The sequence below is a fragment of the Narcine bancroftii genome, chromosome 13 (genome assembly GCF_036971445.1).
Source record: "Narcine bancroftii isolate sNarBan1 chromosome 13, sNarBan1.hap1, whole genome shotgun sequence".
Classification (NCBI taxonomy): Eukaryota; Metazoa; Chordata; class Chondrichthyes; order Torpediniformes; family Narcinidae; genus Narcine; species Narcine bancroftii.
The window spans coordinates 29657936-29677148 of NC_091481.1; the positions used below are offsets into that span (position 1 = coordinate 29657936).

At 38.4% G+C, this 19213-nt stretch overlaps 1 protein-coding gene across 2 annotated transcripts; it reads right to left on the reverse strand.

The window, feature by feature from the left end:
• Positions 1-423: 423 nt before the first annotated feature.
• Positions 424-18305, reverse strand: pyroxd1 (pyridine nucleotide-disulphide oxidoreductase domain 1). 2 transcript variants are annotated; one of them, XM_069909846.1, is made up of 12 exons: positions 18194-18290; positions 17431-17575; positions 15394-15513; positions 13367-13495; positions 10850-10923; positions 8079-8239; positions 7464-7564; positions 6774-6912; positions 3909-4021; positions 1781-1903; positions 1542-1679; positions 424-1310 (listed from the first exon to the last, which is right to left on the reverse strand). In XM_069909846.1, the coding sequence occupies exons 2-12, from the start codon at positions 17542-17544 to the stop codon at positions 1062-1064; spliced, it is 1461 nt and encodes a 486-aa protein (XP_069765947.1). In that variant the 5' UTR covers positions 17545-17575; positions 18194-18290; the 3' UTR covers positions 424-1061. The 2 variants fall into 2 exon arrangements, with proteins under 2 accessions (XP_069765947.1, XP_069765948.1); XM_069909847.1 differs by lacking the exon at positions 17431-17575 and having other exon boundaries at positions 18194-18305.
• Between the last annotated feature and the right edge of the window lie 908 nt (positions 18306-19213).

A 19213-nucleotide genomic window follows, 5' to 3' on the forward strand; every position in this document is an offset into this window, starting at 1 on the left:
ACGAAATGCTAGTATTCCACAATGCCCATCAAGTTGTTTTCCCAATAATGCCATCCAATTCCCTACTGGAAGCCCTAAATGATTTGGTTTTCATCATCTTATCAGGCAGAGAGAAGCAGATCATACTCACTGCACGGTAGGTGTAATGGTTAGTGCAATGGTTTTACAACACCAGCAATTGGGACTAGACCAGGGTTCGAGTCCCATACATGTCTGTAAGGAGTTTGTATGTTCTCTCCGTGTCTGCGTGAGTTTTCTCCGGCGGGCTCAGGTTTCCTCCCACCGTTTAAAACGTACCGGGGTGCAAATTGGGCGGTGCAGACTCGTGGGCTGAAATGGTCTGTTTAAATTTGCACAAAAGATGTCGTTCACATCTACCTCACATGATATTCAATTTAAAATCTGTGCAGAAATAAAGAAGCATTTTTTATGGTGAATGGTTTCCTTTTATTTAATATCATGATCACAGGATAAATACCAAGTTAGAAAAATTGCAGGATGATCAGAATGAATTTCAGTTATATTCTGTCAAGTCAAGGTATTAATGATGATTAGATTTTGAGAATTCCCCCTCCAAACTGGATACAGTCCCAAACAAGAGGTTAGAAGTACAACAGACTTATCTCACTGATAAAACAATTCTGAGGATGTTTCAATGTCAATAAAACACCAATCTATTTCCTGACATATCTGGAAAACTATTTATTTGAAAAAGGAGGGGGAAAGTCATTAGAAATCCAATGTAATGCACTGATCGCTGTTCAAAGAAACCTTCAACTTCCACAAGCTAATTAATGTCCAAAATGGTCTCAGAGTAAGTTAATTGTTTTTTGTTGCTGTCAGGTTGTGATGAAAACCGAGAAGTCAATTTGTAGATTGCAAAACAATAATTGTCATGCTGTCAGTTGTGGTAGAGAGGCTGATCAGGATATGAAGAACTCCTGGAATACCTTCATGCCATCTCTTACAACCACCGAGAAAGACAGACACAACTTCATTATCGACCACTGGGCCACATTACGGGGCCTGTCTAATAAAACACAGGTGACCTGACACACACCTTAGTCAAAGTAATCCTCAATGTCAATGTGTGGGTCAAGCAAGTTCTCCCCATATGCAGAAAGATCCATTTGATTTAAAATGAGGTTTTCAAAGGTTTCTTCCAAGTCAGTTTCACCAATAAGCACAGCTCCCTTCATCCTTCCATTCTGCATCACCACCTTCACATATTCCTGGCCTCTTGTACATCGCAGTAACAGCTCGTGATCTGTCCCCAGACCCTGGGCATTGTACTTTCCAAGCAACACCACCTGAAAGACAAGGGTTCACACAGAAGTCAGTCAGAACAACATTGCGAATCATTTAATTTCAAATGCCAGCAAGCCACTTCATTTCAGCATTCGTCGTGTGTAAAAAGGAAGGAGCAAATGGGAAATCTTCCACTACTATTTGTAAAGCAGCTCAGAGTTTGGGTAAAGTAAACACAGGATCCAATAACCTTGAAATTTTACAGAGTTTGTAATAGTTCCCTTCAAACTTACCTTATAATTGAAGAATTTGGTGACGTGAGCAAATGATTCAAAGCAGAAGTCCAATTCAATCGATTCCCCCAACACTTCTGCTGCTATACAGTTCGCTGCATAATATCCCATCTGTCTAGCTTGAGTCCACAGTCGCATCTGTTAGGTGGTGCAAATGAGAAACCGAAAGCAATCACTGGACAAATTGCACTTTCTAGAGTGAATGGAAAACGTATTGTGACAGTCGGCAGCTCCAATACCTGATGCCAAAGGGCGCGAGGCTCCCAAGACACAGTGCAGACGTCACCAGCTGCAAAAACATCTGCGACGGAGGTGTGCATTTGCTCATCTACTTTAAGGCCCCCGTCGTCTGCCACATCAAACTATATATATTTATAAAAACAGAAATTGTAATATCATTACAATGTATCAATTAAAGCAGCTACAAATGTAGAAATGTTTCCATTCAATAGTTCAATCTAGTCTTTTCATCTTAAATACCTTATTTCTGGACAATCAGACGCTTATACACCAGAAAATGAATACTTGTTGGCTTCTCATTGAATCCACTAACTTTACAGTCCTGTTTTTATGTATCATCTGCAATACACGGATGTGCAGGAGAAACACAGCAGGTCACACTGAATCCATAGGAAGTAGAAGGTAAACAGCATTTCGGGAACGTTGGTTACATTTTACTCCCTCTGTATCATACAGCCAATTTATCAAGACCTGGTACAGAACTAGAGAACAGGCACATTTTACGTTGCTCGGGGAAGGGTAGGGAAAATTAAATGAACATCTGTGATGGGATGAAGCACCAGGAAAAATGGATGACATAGACGGGTGTTGACAGACAATAGGGTGAGAATGCTTTCTTAATGGGAGGTAATCTGTCTGTCATGTAGTGGAAGTGGAGGGTTAAAAAAAAAAGCAAAAAAAATTGAGATTATGTGTGATAGAGAACACAGCAATTACTGAAAATTTGAAATCAAGAATATTAGGGAAGAGCAGTGAACCAGGCAACATCTGTGCAGAAGGAAAAACAGTCAAGTCTCAACACCTGGAACTAAAACAGGATAGTGGAAATTGTAACTTGCCTCTCATACTGTTCCAAGGAAGCTTGAGAAAAAACATGCTGACTTTTGACTGTGGGGCTCAACACTGAATCCAAAGTAACCAGCCTTTTCTGATTGTGTCAGAACTGGCCAGTTTTGAAGAAAGAATGCAAACTATTGAGGATGCATCACCGATTTAGGCAATGTCCAAGGGGAGCATGGATGGTGTCTCAAGATTGATAATGTATCACAATTGGGAAGTGTCGACCCGGGGCATTGGCTCCATGGATGCAGATTGACCTGCTGAGTATTTCTAACATTTTTGGATTTCGTTTTAGATTTCCAGCTTTTTTTTTCCTCCCACACAATCAGTTTCTCCTCTCTGCACAGATACTCCCGGCCCTTTTCACCATTTCACTGCACCCTTCCAACAACTGCTGTGTACTCCATCTCCCTTCCAGTCTTGGCTTTTATTTCTTTTTCATCTGATCACACTTCCTCCAGACAGACCAGCTTCCTTTAATGGGCCCTTGTTTTCCATTAGAGAAACACTTCCTGTATTCTGAAGCAAACAAATCTGGAGGGATTCAGCAGGTCAATTGGTAGAAATAGTCAGTTTCAAGTTAGGACCCTTTAAATTGAGACCTGAACAGTTGCCTAACTATTTCTCTCTGTAGAGTCTCTCCAACTTTGTTTCGTCACAATCTAATGCAGTGTTTCTCAACCAGGGTTCTCCGGAAGAGGTCGCTAGGGGTTCCACGAAAAACAGTGAGAAATGGGCTAATGCATTTTTGAGTAATTTTTGTTTAATTTTATATTCATCATTTTACTATACACAGACAGCATATTGTTGGAAAATCCTTGGTTATTATAATAAAGTCTTCATCCCCTTATATTATTTAAAATGAATATCTCGGTGTGAAGTCTCATAATCGAGCAGTCTGATTTTTTTTTTGCATGGCCAAAAAATTTGACAAAAAAAAAAGGGGGATAATTTTTTCCTGAAACAAGTTATCAAAAAAAAATGTTTACCATGTGAACGACGATAAAAATATAAAAGATAGATATTAATAATGGTATATAATAATTTTTATGCAGGGGTTCCCTGAGACATGAAAACTATTTCAAGGGTTCCACAAGGGTAAAAAGGTTGAGAAATGCTGATCTAATGTGTTGTTGTTAATCTCTTCCATCCTTTCTTTCTTAACCTCTGCCTCTATAAACAGCCACTTCACTTGCTCCTGTCACCTTCCCTACAATTTATAAGATACTCCACATTTCAAGTTCTGTAGTTCTCAAGGGCGTACGTGAACATGTGTACAGTACTTACAGGGTTATTTATGACAAACGGTTCAATACTTGGTATTACTCCAGTTGCACTCACTATCAGATCAGAGCCATAGATTTTCCCATTTGTCAACTGTATATATACAGGCCAAGATTCTGAAAGGAATGGACAGTAAAATCAACTCTTGTTATTTGCACACTCTGAAACCTTCTTCACGCAGTATCACACTAGACTGTAGATGCATCCACTCACTGCTCCTATATTGTGAATAAATGCTCTTCATAACCAAGTTTGATTTTTGAAGTGTCCTAAACAGGGTATACATGGGATAAATTCATTACCACTGCGCTCTTAGACTTGGTAAAGAGAATGGACTTGAATAACTCTGTGCTGAATTTGAATAGACTACCTCCAGATAAAGCATAATGTTTTACTGCACTCACTCATTTTATTCCATAAATAAAGTACTTCTAACTGAACATCTCTTTTTTCTACATTACATTCGTTTTGTGGCATTGCTATTTATTGCAGGTCAATAAGAACCCACTCTACTTTCATCCAAAGGGTATCTCGTGCATTTTTAATTGTATTGCAACTCCTTCAGGAAAAAGATTCAACTAAGCTTGAATACAGTTACAGGTGGTTTTCTATTTTTACACTCTATAAGTGTTATATTTTTAAATCATTTGGATTTTAAGCATTATTAAGTGGAGATATTAACTTGACAAAACACCATATCCACAGTGCATCCTGTACCACCATCCAATCAGCTAGATTTGCGTTAACACTTGCTTCTGTGACTATAAATTGGAAAATCATCAGTACTTTAAACAGTGGTGCAATCTATCATTAACATTCTAAGAATTAGTGAGAACTGAAGTATATGAATTATAACAGGAACACAAGAACATCAGAATGTAATGGGAAATTATCTCTACTACTACTGTTAGTGTGTGGGCGACACACATCCCAGACCATTATAGTCCAGGCATGATTCTGAAGAGATGTTTCAAATTTAAAATTCAGTCTTCAAGATCTTTGTGTTGAAACTTAATCTTTCAACTGCTGTTCAAAAGTTCTCAAATTCAGGTATTCTTGTCCATTTGCTTTTTTTTTTAAACTTTATTTATTCGTTCAAAAAACAAATAATATATGACATACAGCAATTAAACATGAAATTTTTTTTATATATATAAAAAAAAGAAAAGATTTCCCCCCCCTTCAGCCAAATCTCCTAAGGAGAGCCATAAAAAAAAGGAATATTAAAAAAGTTAAATATACATATTAAAATCTAATCAATATAAATTGAAATGTAAATATTCTGAGTATAACAACCACTTATTAATAAAAAAATTATAATTATCATGTGAAACAGATGTAATTTTTTCCATTATTAAACAATATTTCATCTCATTATGCCATCTATTAATATCAATCATATTTCTACGTACTAGCAATACATTTTTTCGCTACGGATAAAGCTAAATATACAAAAGCAAGCTGAAACTTATCTAATCCCAAGCCTTTCAGAGGTTGCAAACTACCCAATAAAAATACTGTTGGATCTAAAACTATTTTAATCTTATACAGGTATTCTAAAAACAATTAAATTTTCTTCCAAAAAGATTGTATATGTATACATGACCAAACGGCATGAAAAAATATTCCAACCGTATCACCACATCTAAAACACAAGCCTGATTCATTAAAACCATATTTTAAAATTTTTTTCAGGTGTCAAATATAATTGTCCATTTGCTTTAACAGAAATATTTCTTCATATTTTTTTTCAGTTCCCCTCATGCATGGAGGTTGTGGAACTTGTATTTACACCAACCCAGGCAAGGGTTAAATGAAATTGCCCTCTCTTGACAAAGAGACAGTCTAAATAGCCTTTTTCTTTGTTCTGTGTTCCTCCTCTGTCAAAGGGAGAATGCGCAACATTACCTCTCTCATTGAAGGTAACTGCATCTCTGACTTAAGATGAAGCATGCTTCAATATTAAAGATACCTTCTTGAAGTGTCCCAGTCACCACTGGCTCTTAAGTTTAAAAACACAACTCATGGCAGTGGTCTCTGACTTGTCTCCACAGGTCATGAAGGAAATGACTTTCTGTTTACACAGGTGTTTCTCCAGCAAACATTCATTGTCTTCAGTATTTCTATGGAACAACTCCTCTAGTTTTATGGCTTTTAACTGAGCAATGAAAAAGCTTTGATGGCTTCTGCTTGACTTTGAATTAGCAGACTGTCTGGAAGATCTTTCTTATATGCTAACACGAATGTGTGATGTGTCTTTCCCTGTCCAAACCCACCCAGCAACGTTACTTCTTTTCTTTCTTTGGCTTGGCTTCGCGGACGAAGATTTATGGAGGGGGTAAAAGTCCACGTCAGCTGCAGACTCGTTTGTGGCTGACAAGTCCGATGCGGGACAGGAAGACACGGTTGCAGCGGCTGCAGGGGAAAATTGGTTGGTTGGGGTTGGGTGCTGGGTTTTTCCTCTTTTGCCTTTTGTCAGTGAGGTGGGCTCTGCGGTCTTCTTCAAAGGAGGTTGCTGCCCGCCAAACTGTGAGGCACCAAGATGCACGGTTTGAGGCGATATCAGCCCACTGGCGGTGGTCAATGTGGCAGCAATGTTACTAAGACACACACATATATACATTTTATCATAAAGATTAATAATAACTAATTCTATAACAATTACAAATAATAATGTATTAGAAATCTATATATTGATTTCATCCTTTTATTTCCTGAGAAATTAGAACAATGAACTCTGTATAGTATTTACTATACAATGGTCTTCATAAATGAGCAGTTTTCAATTCAGAACTATATTTGCTTCAAGGATAGGTCATCACAAGTCATTTAAGCTTAAACATCACTAAGAACCATTTCACTCCATACCTTCATCTTTTTCAGCTTTTCTTTCTTCTGCGACATTTTCAGGGAATGCCAATGCTTTTTTCTGCAATGATGCAAACTCTTCCAATGGATAAATTTTATCAATCTCACACTCGTATTCAACATGAACTTTGTGGGAAATCTGCAAGAAAGGACTTGTGTTTATGCCATGCCTTTCAGAACTTCAGCAAATACTGAGCATTTTGCAGCACTTTTTTTTCCGCCTGCAATCACTGCTGTAATGTCAGACACAGCCATGAAAGTGAACACAGCCACAGCTTCACAAAATCTAATGCCATTACAGTAAAATAAAAATTGATTCGATGGTCGAGAGATAAATTTTGAAATAAGTAAAGGAAAAATAATCTATTGGTCTGGTTCAAAATAACAGCATGAGATGGAATAAAACCAGTAAATCTGCAGATGCTGGTCCCGTAGCATCCATGGGGAAGCATTGGTTATCTTTACTTCCCACGGATGTTGTGCGACCTGCTGAGTTCCTCCAGCACATTTGGTGTATTGCATGAGATCTTGTGCCAGCTGCCCGATGCTCAACAGGGTCCTGATTTGTCATCTAAATGATGTTTTTTTTTGACTGCTCAAATATTGCTGTACTCAGTACAATAGACTAACGAGTACATAGTTTCTGTGAAATAGTGAAACACACTAGAATTAGCATTGAAACAACTTTACCTGTTTTGTCCCTTTCAACTTCAAGCCCTCGTGCCAGTCTGGTCCCAATGCACTGCCACGTCCTTCGCCGGCTTCAACTTTTTCCTTTTCCTCTTCGAAACCTGCATTTGAGGCAACAATTTGGTCAGAAAAACTTAATACTGGTCGTATAAGCCACAGATTCAATTTTGATTCAAAATTTATTCTTCAGACATTTTCAGTTGCATGCAACGTGCCAACTGGTGTTTTAACCGATTTTATCCAGTTGACATGGATCATTCTCCCCCAGATACCTAAAACAAGGTCCATTTTTAAAATATGAACTAAAATTATTTCTAAAGTGATTTACAGAATCACTCCTCTGGAGGAGGAATGAAACGTTAAACTTGACAATTTGCTGAATTACTATTGCTGGAATTCACGAAAAAGCACAAATCCTTGAAAGCTATCTCTGCAAGTGTCAAAGGAATTTACATCTAGGTCAGGTTTGATTCATTTCATAAGGACTTTCGAGCAAATATTCTAAAATTAGAAATAAAACACCACACCCGCAGCTTTACAGTAGCTGATTTGCTCAGGTTATCTGGACATCATTCACTTTAAAGTGGATGATAACAGCTGCATCATTGCAATTACCTTCGATAGTGTATTTCGTCCTTTTGCAAGGGATGGTGGCCTCAGGCTTGTCAGCCTGGAGTTGAGGAATCAAAAATTCAGAAGCCCCAGCATCAAAGAAAGTATTTCCAATTGCTTTATCTTTTATTGCCCAAATAACTTCACATCCTTCAATTTCATAGCTAAAAATACAAATGAATAACAATTTTAGAGCATTATTCAAAATGAAAATCTGTGTTTGGGGAATGAGCCCCTATCATTGACCTTGCTTGCATCACACTTGGCACCAAACACAATGGCCATTTCCATACACTGCAAAGAATCAGTTTTCAAATTGGCATTCTTGGTTTGGAAAGGGTTCCGTCTTCTTTGGAGGCAGAAGATTTTCAGCTTGCTCGTCTACAAATTTAGATCCCTTCACTTAATTTCTTCAGTAATTTTAGGGCCTCAAAAGTCCATTCCATGCAGTGAACACATATGCCTTTGTAAGATTGCTTTTGAAATCAGCCTATTTTAACGTGTTCAGTTTCTGGTCTCTTCAGATAACCTGGACCACTTCTGGAAAAACAAAGGTCAATCCTGTGAATCTGATTGGGTGATAAGGAACTTTTGGATCCACAATACAGTTGTAAGTTAGAAATCACAAAGCAGGTGCCTCCCCCTACATCAACACCACTACCCAAAATCCGCTGTTTCCTACCTTGAGCCTAATGTTAACAATAAAACAAGCAGGAATGAAGAACTGGCATCATGAAGACTCAGAAAGCCTTGGGCTGATGCCATTTGCTGATAGTTTGAAGGGATACAGCATCCCATTTGATCAAATAGTCAAGGCTTTTGGTGGATTCCATTCTTTCAAGGAGTTCAAGAATAGAGCACAAATACATCCTCAAGTACAATTCTGGCGACCTAAAATGTTATTGAATGAGGTTCATTCTCCATTAACAATGGCTTTCATGTTGATGCTGGAAGCTTTTACCACAATTTTGTATTGCAACCCTAATGAAAGCCGAACACGATAGATGCATAAAAATACAGTAAAATTCCCGTTATCTGGAATTCAAGCATACGGCAGCCTCAAACTAGCAAAAATAAGGTAAGAAAAATGTTTAAAATTGGCTCCCTTAATCTCAAGCATCCAGCAAATTCACTTATCAGGCATCTACCAATCCCCATTAAGTGCTGGATAGCAGGTTTTTTTTACTGTACATGACAATATCTAACAATACTCTATGTGGCATGGGATTCAAGATAATCAAACCCCAAATTTTGGCAATGGATGCCAATGCAAAGAAAATTAACTCGTTCTATTCAGGCTCCCCAAGTTGAACATTAAGGATCCCCCTAATCAGCTACAATACAATTGTTGATTGAATATCTGGCAATGAGTCAGAATACAGGAAGGAGAGTGAGAATCTGGTTGGGTGGTGAATAGAGGGGTGTTGAGTCCCAGTGAGGTCACTTTATCCACCAGTCCATGAGATATGATTGTACGGAATGCCATATTGAAAGCCAATGTGGAGTATGAAGCATCATTCTCTAGGTGGGTCAAGACAGAATGGAGGGTCTATGCAATAACATCATCTGTGGACCGGATTAGATGGTAGAAAAACTGGAACGGGTCCAACGTTGCAGGAAGATGTGATTGATGCAACCCATTAACAGTTGCTTAAAGCATTTCATGACCGCAGAGGTCAGTGCCACTAGGCCATTCTCTTAGCAGTGGCAGCCTTGAATCCTGGAGGGACAGTGGACTGCTGCAGTGAGATGTTGAAGATGTCCGTTATGTCCTCCATCAGCTGGGCTGCAGATTCCTTCAGCACCCAACTAGGTATGTTGTCTAGTCCTGCTGCTTTGTAGTGGGTTCACTCTGGATGGGATGCACCTCATCTCAGCCATGGCTATGCATATTATCTTAATGAATTCCAATAACACCAGACAACACATTTTTTCAAAAGGTTTACTTCCTGAAGAAAAATGGGGATATTGATAGACAACAAAAAGATAATTTCAGATTGTAGCAGTATGCAAGAACTTGGAGAAACATTCATTTTTATTGAATTTAGCATTGCGTTAGTTCAACTGCCCTAGAAATGTTTTGCCGCTGATTTTCAGCATCTGATGCCTCTCGTGTCAGTGCCCAACAATAGTTGGCCAGCAATGACGGACTCCAGTTGCCCTGATGCAGCTTTTCCATGGTCACAATGCTCTGGTGAATCCTTACACCCTGTCCATTACTGACTGCACCAAGATCAGCAGGGAAGACGACCAAGTGCGAACGCAGAACATGAATTTTCAATGACACTTTGCTCTTCGTGGTCTTATATGGCTGAAGCAGACTTAAAATGTGACAGCAGATACCAAAAATTGGATATATCTAAAAAGTGGGATGTGAAGGAAAACTTTTAAGATGATTTTTATGATCTGCAGCTCAAAATCCATAAAATACAACCAAAAGTGTTCAGGAAGAAAAATCTTCATTGTCCAGTGTAATGAGCCTCACAATGTTCCTCAAAAATAATTTATGATTGTGATGCATCTCTATTTCCGAAATCACAAATCCAGCCCAAAATTGAGATTGATAATTGTGGTAGTGTGATCTGAATCTCAATCAAAACTGCCCAAATTTATTTTCTATGTTTTCAGTGAGTTCCAGGAATAGAAGTGCATTTTGTCAAGAGACTCTGAACTCAAATTTCCATCTTCCAAAAGCTCAATCATTTAAAACTGACAAATAAGATGGGAGTATCTTTGTTCATCACTTCGACTTTACAATAATAAAATACACTTACACTAGTTCCAGTGCTATGCCTCCATTCCCTACGATGATAACCCTTTTAGCTCTGGCCAAATGACTTTGAAATTTCTGCAAAAAAGATAATTCAATACGTATAATCAAATGTTTGGTCCTCCTCATCTTTTTTCCTGAGAAATTGTTCGAACACATCTATTTTTTTTAAAAGACAAAAGCCTGTGTTATGGCAGCGCTACCGGAGACACTGTAGAGGAAGCGTTGCTGCTGGTATGGAACCGCGGGGAGCAAAGTTAGTGGAGAAGCAGCACTCCCACAGCGTCCAGTCACCCGCTGTTGGCTTTGCACGGCCATTGAGGGAGCCGACGGTGGTTTTAGTTGAAATCCCGTGACCGTGGGTCTGCATCCAAGATGGCGGCACCTATTAATCGGCAGCAGCCATGAGGGGCTGCAGAGTCCAGGAAAGCAGAGGACTGAAGCAGGGCACCAGAGGACGGGAAGATGGCGCACCGTCAGAGAGGGAGAAGCTGACGAGACGACCTGCAGGGATGGTGACAATGGCGACAAATTAGTGAGCGGGCTCTGCGGATGAGGACCGGTGCATGCGGTGGGCTTCTGGCGATTTGAGGCAAGGAACCCGTGAAGTTCTGGGCTGCTGGAGACTCGCACTGGGCTGTCTGCTGCTGGAGACTGGCTCGAACTGGCTGGAGGGGGTACCAGGTATCAGAACCAGGATGCGAGGTGGTGCCGAGGGTGCTGGAGGGTCCCTGACTGCGTCAGAGGTTCGAATCTGGAGCTCAAGTTGCTAATAACGGACTGGGCTCTGGCTGCGGGGGCTTTGGAAGCACTGGAAGCGAATATACGGACACTTGGTGTCTCTGGGGGAACTCTCATTTGTTTCTCTCTCTCTGACTGTAACACTGTAAGAGGTGCTTTGTCAATTCCTGCTGGTAGCAAATCTGTCTGCTTTGCAGCAGGCAAAAATAAATTTCATGTAATAGGACACTGTTTAATACTATGACAATAAATTGAATCTTGAACCTTTGACAATTAGCACTTATCTAACTGCCAAGTGAGCTGTAGTTTTTCAGACATCGTGACCATTCACTCGTGCACATGTGCTGACACTACATGCTTGTCCCAGTTAAATACCACCTTCTATCCTTTTGAAATCAATCCATTTCAAAATTTGTACGCTATTGCCTCATCTTCAAGGTCCTTGGATCTGTTATTTTCCAAATTAGAGCCAATCTTTTCCATATTCAAATCTCTGCCAATAACAGAGCCCTTATTCAAATCACAAATAACATTCCCTCAAGTCAACATCAGTGGTCTTGCTCCTCAACCTCTTTTTCAGTGATAAAATATTTGAAATATCAAACTTTGAAACTAGATCAAGTAGAACAGTCACCCTCAGGGTTGCACAACTAACAGGTGTAATTGAGCAGCCTGGCTCATGGGCCAGAAGGGCCTGTTAATGTGCTGTATCTCATTGTTCAGAGTGAAATGCAATAATGACTGTTTACATCACTCCAGAAATTCAGCTATGCACTTTTTGAAGTGAGTTACACCTGTACTATACGTTGGATCTCGATTTCAGCTAATGTGGTGCAGACACACATCGGATCGTGTCAATCTACCTGCAACTGTCCCCTTGGAACCTTGCTGGAGAAATCAGACCAGGTTGTTTGTGGATTGACTATTTCATCTCTTCCAGGACAATAATTTTTAAAAGCACAAATGGTGGACTAAAACCCCACTAAAGTAAGCCTCTTCTCTCTTGCCTGGCATTCCCTCAATCCCACCTCTTTATATTCAACAGACTCTTGCTTAGACCCATCCAAATGACTCCCGTGACCTGAGCTTCTGCACCACACTTCCCAACCCAATGACTCAGGCTCCCTCATGACTTTAATACCCAGATCAATAAAATTGCATGTGTCAAACATACACAAGTTTTTGTAGCCACAGTAAATATTACATAAATCAAGGACGAAAAAGACAAACAAAGCCATTTTTACTAAAGTTCTGTGTAAGCCAACCATATTAATATTTCAAGTATACATTTCTGAGTTGCAACACTGCTACAAAATCCTGGGCTCTACACAAACACAGCTATTACATCCTTTACCTTAGTCATAAATATAACAAAGAGTCCAAGCACTTATTTACATGAATCTTACACTAATCTTTCTTAATTCTCCACAAATTCCCATCAACTTTCCCTAGATTCTAGTGCTCATCTACAGATTTGGGGCAATTTACAGGGGCCAATTAACTCATCAACCCACACATTTGATGGAGGAAACAGGAGTACCCAGTAACAGAAAGAGCATGCAAATTCCACATGGACAGCGCAAGAAGTCCAGACTAAACTCAGGTCATTGGAGCTATGTGACAGCTGCTCGATTAGATGCACCACACTGCTTCCCTACAATTGCAATGGGAAAATTGAGATCCAGATTCTCTCCCCTCTCCTGCCACTAAACATTTTTTTTTTTTTACTGAGTTTCAGAGAATATGTGAAAACTATGATTTTGTTTGAAGTCTGCGTTACCTTGGCACTGTCAGTATCCCGAATTCCTAATACGTATGGATTGTTATGGACTATCAGTTTCGGCCTTCCTCCAGTACATATGCACAGCTTCTCATAAATATACTCTTTGCCGCTTTCTGTGTGAATTTTCTGGAAGCACATTAACAAAAATGTCTTAAAATTGGTTTACAAAAAAATTAAAAAAAATTGAATCCTCTACTGCATAGGCCAGTGGCCAATTCTACTCTCGCTTGTTCAATTTGGTCTTGTGTACAATATTTTTCCTGACAGAATTTCAAATTAGTCAGTTTCTGCAAACAGTGAAATGAACGAAGTCCTTGGCTTATGCAAGGATTCCCTTCTGGAGAACTGCCTGTTAAATTATTTCTCTGTAATTCAGAAAAGAACAATTTCTCAAAAACTACAATAAAGACATATTACCCAAAATAGCTGAAACTCCTTTTCTTGTTGTACTACATTTCTCACAGTGCTGTATCTCACTGGTGTCTATTTTCTATAGCTATCCATAGTTTGGCACTTTACATACACTTCCTATAATTCTTCTATTTTATCAAATCTTTTTTTCATCATCCGAACATTACAGACAATTCAAATGTTGGAACTTAATACTGTATTAACACCACAAAATAATTTATATTATTTGAGACAGACAAAACACCAAATTCCATTTGAGATCATAACCAATCAAATGCCTTATAGGGTACAGCAGATAGCTTATGAAAAAAGGTGAGCAGAGGAGATGGAAGGTTGTTGAAATGTTGAAAGTGTTCAATCTTCCTTACAATCAAATAGTTTATGTTTGCAACAAACTTACCACCCTGAAAAATTATTTCCAAATAAATGGGACAATATGTGTAAAGTCAGGTTAATGCAAGTAAGATCTTCTGTTACACAGGGAGCCACTGTACAAGGTATAATGGAATTTTGCTAAACAAGTCAAATCACAAAAAATCCACAAATGAAAGAAACCGTCTTCAACCAGCTTTCTATATAATGCAAAAATATATATTTTTGCTGAACAAATAATTGCACTCGGTTTGTGATTTTTAAAAAAATGCAAAATAAATTCTGCGAATCCTTACATCTCTCTCATTTTTAGGGACCATGACTCATCACATTTTCAAGTAACGGTAAATTAACAAATATTACTTAATTATATGATATTCAGTAAGTAAACATCTTTAGGAATAGTTTAGTTATAAAACTGCAATTGGTTAAATACATTACAATTAAGCACAATGAAGGCAGACCTTATCCAATTGACACACTTGTCTGCGTCTTCAGGTTAGTGCTTGAATTTGTGCCAAAATTAGATGAAATTCTCACTAAAATTACTTTGTGCATTCACAGATGCAAAAATCTTTCGTAATCTCAGGACGATCAGAAAGTGCAGAATATAATTCTTGTATATTTTTGTATTTGAACAGTTTTTTTTAAGATGGATGAAGATGAAATTATTTTCAAAAGTAAGCGCTTTTAGCAAAGGGGATCCAGTCCTTTACACCTGAGTAATGATTGGGTTATTTAATGGAACTCTACTGAACTGAACTCTAATAAATGTAATAGTTTAATTTGTGCACACTATTCAATAAATTAACGCAGCAACATTTAATAGCTCAGAACTGATAGAGTGTAGTAATCTTAGAAGGCTGTAGGTGGTCACAGAAACATGGGAGTGCCAAAGGGATCTGAAAACAAGACAAACATTTAAAACAAACAGTGTTGTAGAGAATTGTAAACAGGCACATCCAAGATGAATGGGATCTGGGTTTAAGTTACTGTACAGGAATTTTACTCAATTCCACATGAGTAAAAGTGCACTGACTTGGCAATAACTGACAGGTCAATCTATGCTGTTGGCTGGTATCACATTCCAAAATTCAACTGCATGTGAAATGAGAAAAAAATTGAATCTCTAATTAAGAAGTCTAAAACATTATGATAACATTTTAAAATCCCTTCTGTAGATCATAAAAAATTCATATAACCAATGTATAAAATATTTGCAAATTAATTCCTTTTTTTACATGTAGGGCTGCATCCAGCCCTTGAACTGCAGAATGGATGACATCAATATTGGGATAATGTTCTTTCAACATGTGAGTTGATCTTTCTTCAACCTCAAATTCTTCCAAGATCTTAGAAACCTTTAAAAAAAAAGGAAAAAAAAAATGTTTAAACTGAACTGACACTACATACATATAAAAAATAAAGCAAAAACACCTCACATAGGCCATGAACAAAAACAGAAAATGCTGGAAATACTCAAAAGGTCAGGCAACATCTATAGCAGGGGTGGTCAACCTTTTATTTTTTAATTTAGACATACAGCATGGTAACAGGCTATTTCGCCCCATGAATCCTTGCAGGGGGTGCAGGTTAATTGGGCGGCACGGACTTGAGGGCCGAAATGGCCTGTTACCATTCCATGTCTAAATTAAAAATTAAAAAATTGGCAACCATTGATAGAAACAGTCAATGTTTCACATTAATCATATTTCACTAGAATTGGCAATGAAAAGATACTGGAGTAAAAAACTCAACAGGTGGAGCCTCATCTGTGGGAGAAAAGAATTGTAGAGAGTAGGTGATATGTGGGTGAATAAGGGGTGAAGAATGATAAGCATATGGAGTCAGGTGTGGGGACGAGGATTGTGAAGTTGAGAGGCAGGTGAGTGATAGGTGGAAGCAGTCAAGGCAGAGAAGGGAGTGTTTTAAGTAGAAACACAATGGATGCCAATGGTGGAATTTGATGTGATGGGAACCATTAGAGAAGAGATCAAGAACTAGATGAGAGGATCCAGTGGGTGAAGTGCACAAATAGTATTAATGGAACTAAGAGGGTCAGGGGGGTGATGGGTACCTGAAGAATGGGCGATGTGAAAGGGAACCAAATGGGAGGAACAGAGATAGACTGGAAAAAGAGAGGGAGGGAAACACAGAAGTCTATGATCAACTGAAAATGGAAAATTCAATGTTGAAATATTTGGCTTCAGAATAGCTATACTGAATACGAGATGTTGTTCTTAGAAACAAATTGTTATAACTTGCAGAGCAGAGTGGATACCTGTAACCAGGAGGAGACCAAAATATAACATAATTGCTTTCAGTGTCATGTACTTTATAGATGAATAGGATAAAAAGATAAAGAGAAAAAAAACATGTTGAAACTGTGATATGTGGAACATGGTAGTCATAGAAATTATGAAACAAAAGGAATCCTGCATCAGAACCAGCCATTCTAATACATGCAGGAAAATGTGGTTACTTGAAATTGTTAAATTCAGGATAGAGTTCAAAAGGTTGCACAGTAAAATTCCCGGTATCTGGCATTTAAACAATTGCCAACCCCAAGCAACTGGCAAAAAAAAGAGGAAATACATAAATTAAAATAAATAAGAAAAATAAAATTAAAATTGAAAAGATAAATGTTCTCCGAAGCAACACACAACTCCTTGTTGAAAATGAGACCAGACATTCAGCCAGTGCAATGCCCCGGTTGTGCCCTGCCCGCAGCAGATTTTTCAATAAAATTCTGCTGGCCTCGTCCAGGATGAAGAGCAGAGCAGCCAATTCTGCTTGCCGCTAGGGAAACTCAAAGCATCTCCCCAACCCTCCCTAGTAAGAGTCTTTATCTTTGTTAGCATATTATATTAGTAAGACTTTATGTGTAAACTTGGGGGGGGGGGGGGGGGAATTAATTATGACAGAGGCATGGTTAGCGCAACTGTTACAGCAATTAACTGATTAAAGTGTACATAATTAAAGACTACAATACTGATTTTTAAAATTATTACTTTACATTTTGCATAATCTTTTGTCCTTTAAACTGTTTATTCTTAATGCAGGTGTATTAGGCATTGAAAAGAGTGTCTTAGGCGACCAGAAAATTTGCATATCTGGCAACCACAATCCCCGTAGGTACCAGATATCGGGGATTTTACTGTAATAAGCTGAAGATCGTGTCCCATTCTTCAGGTTTACACATTTCAACAACATCTGAAGAAGTTTTTAATAAAAGCAATGGAGTGTCAATGTGCAAAACTATTGAAAGGAAAGCTCACTTTTACAAGCTGCTTGACAGTGAAACATGAAAGTGTCCAGATGCTGCGATTGTAGTTAAAAACATGCAGCCTATCTCGTAGAGTCCTTAGGAGGTAAAGGTTTATTACTGACATTTTGTCAGGTACCCTTCTATTTGGTAGTAATCTGTAAAAAATAAACACACTATTTGTGTGGGTTCTCCAGTGTAGAAACGACCACATTGCTAACATTAGATGCAATATGTTAAAATACAAGTGATGTACTGCTTCACCTGGAAGCAATGTTCGGGCTGCTAGATAGAAGTTAAAAAAACAGACAAGTGTTGCACCTGGAATTACTCACTGCAATTCAGAAGAATGAGAAGGGATCTTATAGAAACATATAGAATTGCAAAAGGGATTGATAAAATAGAGAGGCAAGAAAATTGCTTCCATTATAACTAGGGGACATAGCCTCAAGATTATGGGGATGAGATTTAAGATGGGGCTGAGGAAGAACTGCTTTTTCCAGAGTGTGATGGATCTATGAAATTCTCTACCCAAGGATGCAGTGGAGGCTGCCTCAGTAAATACAGTTAAGACACAGTTTAATAGATTTTTTGTATAGTAAGGGAATTAAGGGTTACAGGGAAAAGGCAGATAGATGGAGCTTAGCCTACAGTTACGCTCTTACTGAATAGCGGTGCAGGCTCGATAGCCTACTCTTTGTTTAATCATCTCCTGCGGTTGCATGGAAAAGCACCGTTAAAACAGTTATGCATTTCTGAATCAAAATGATACCCACCTGTTTGAAGTTCATTACTGCTTTAATAAGTGGAGATGCTGTAATTAAAAGGATCTCATCTCCTGGAAACTGCCCAGCAAGCTATCAAAACAAAAACAAAGTTGCATAATTTCAGAAAAGGCAACAGAGAGGCAATTTAAGTTACAACTATAATTGTTCAATGCAAATATAAGCATGGCTTTGTTTTTGCTCATATAACTTAGGAACATGAAAAATGTAATCCAACTAGGTTTTTTTCCACACTGACAAAAGGCCAAAGAATGCTCCTCTATTGACACGATAAACCAGAAATATATTGAGGACCAAAAGGAATTGCAGAACATCTGCTTCACACTGACATGCATGCACACTTGCAATGTAGGTTAACAAGTTGCTAAGTCACAAAGTCTCCAAGGGGATAAACATAGTGAATGGGCAAAATAGTGGTAGGTGGAGTATATGTGCTAAAATCTAAGATGAGCCAGTTTTGAAAGTAGAAGGGGATTTTTTTTTAAACTTAAAAAGTGATCTGGGTTATAGAACATTAAAGATTTTAAAAAAGCATTCAGATTGAGTTAGCAATCAGGAAGGCTGTTTGAATTCTGACCTTTAATGCAAAAATCATGGCACATAAATGAGAGATTTTGACAAGGTCGTGGAGAAATTTGGCTATTTTACAAGAAGCTGGCGATACCACAACCAGGATACTGCAGATCATTTTGGTACCCAAATCATGTAATAATAGATTTGCATTAGAAACAATGCAAAGGTTCAGCAGGTCGATTCATAGGAAAAAGGGGTTGAGCCAATGTCCCGTGGAGTTTAGTAAAATACTGTGGAGTTTATTGAAATAGGACTCAGGATGATTGCAGAGGATAACCCCCATGAGGGGAAATATTTGCTAGGGGGACAAAGTTTAAATACAAAGGGACACCCATTAAAGATGGAAATGTGGATGACTCTGGAATTCCCTCCCTGATGGCTGTGATCAGTACATTCAAAGCAGACATGGGCATGTTTAAATGAGAAGGAAGTTGAGGA

Bases quoted from the DNA above. Each gene is read 5' to 3' on its own strand.
- pyroxd1 (XM_069909846.1), bottom strand. From the start codon at position 17,544: ATGTCAGTAATAAACCTTTACCTCCTAAGGACTCTACGAGATAGGCTG. The intron at 13,496-15,393 runs GTAAAAAAAGGA...ATGTGCTTCCAG, and splicing joins GGCTGGATGCAGCCCTACAT to AAAATTCACACAGAAAGCGG. The intron at 8,240-10,849 runs GTAAGTGTATTT...TTGTATTTTTAG, and splicing joins GGCATAGCACTGGAACTAGT to CTATGAAATTGAAGGATGTG.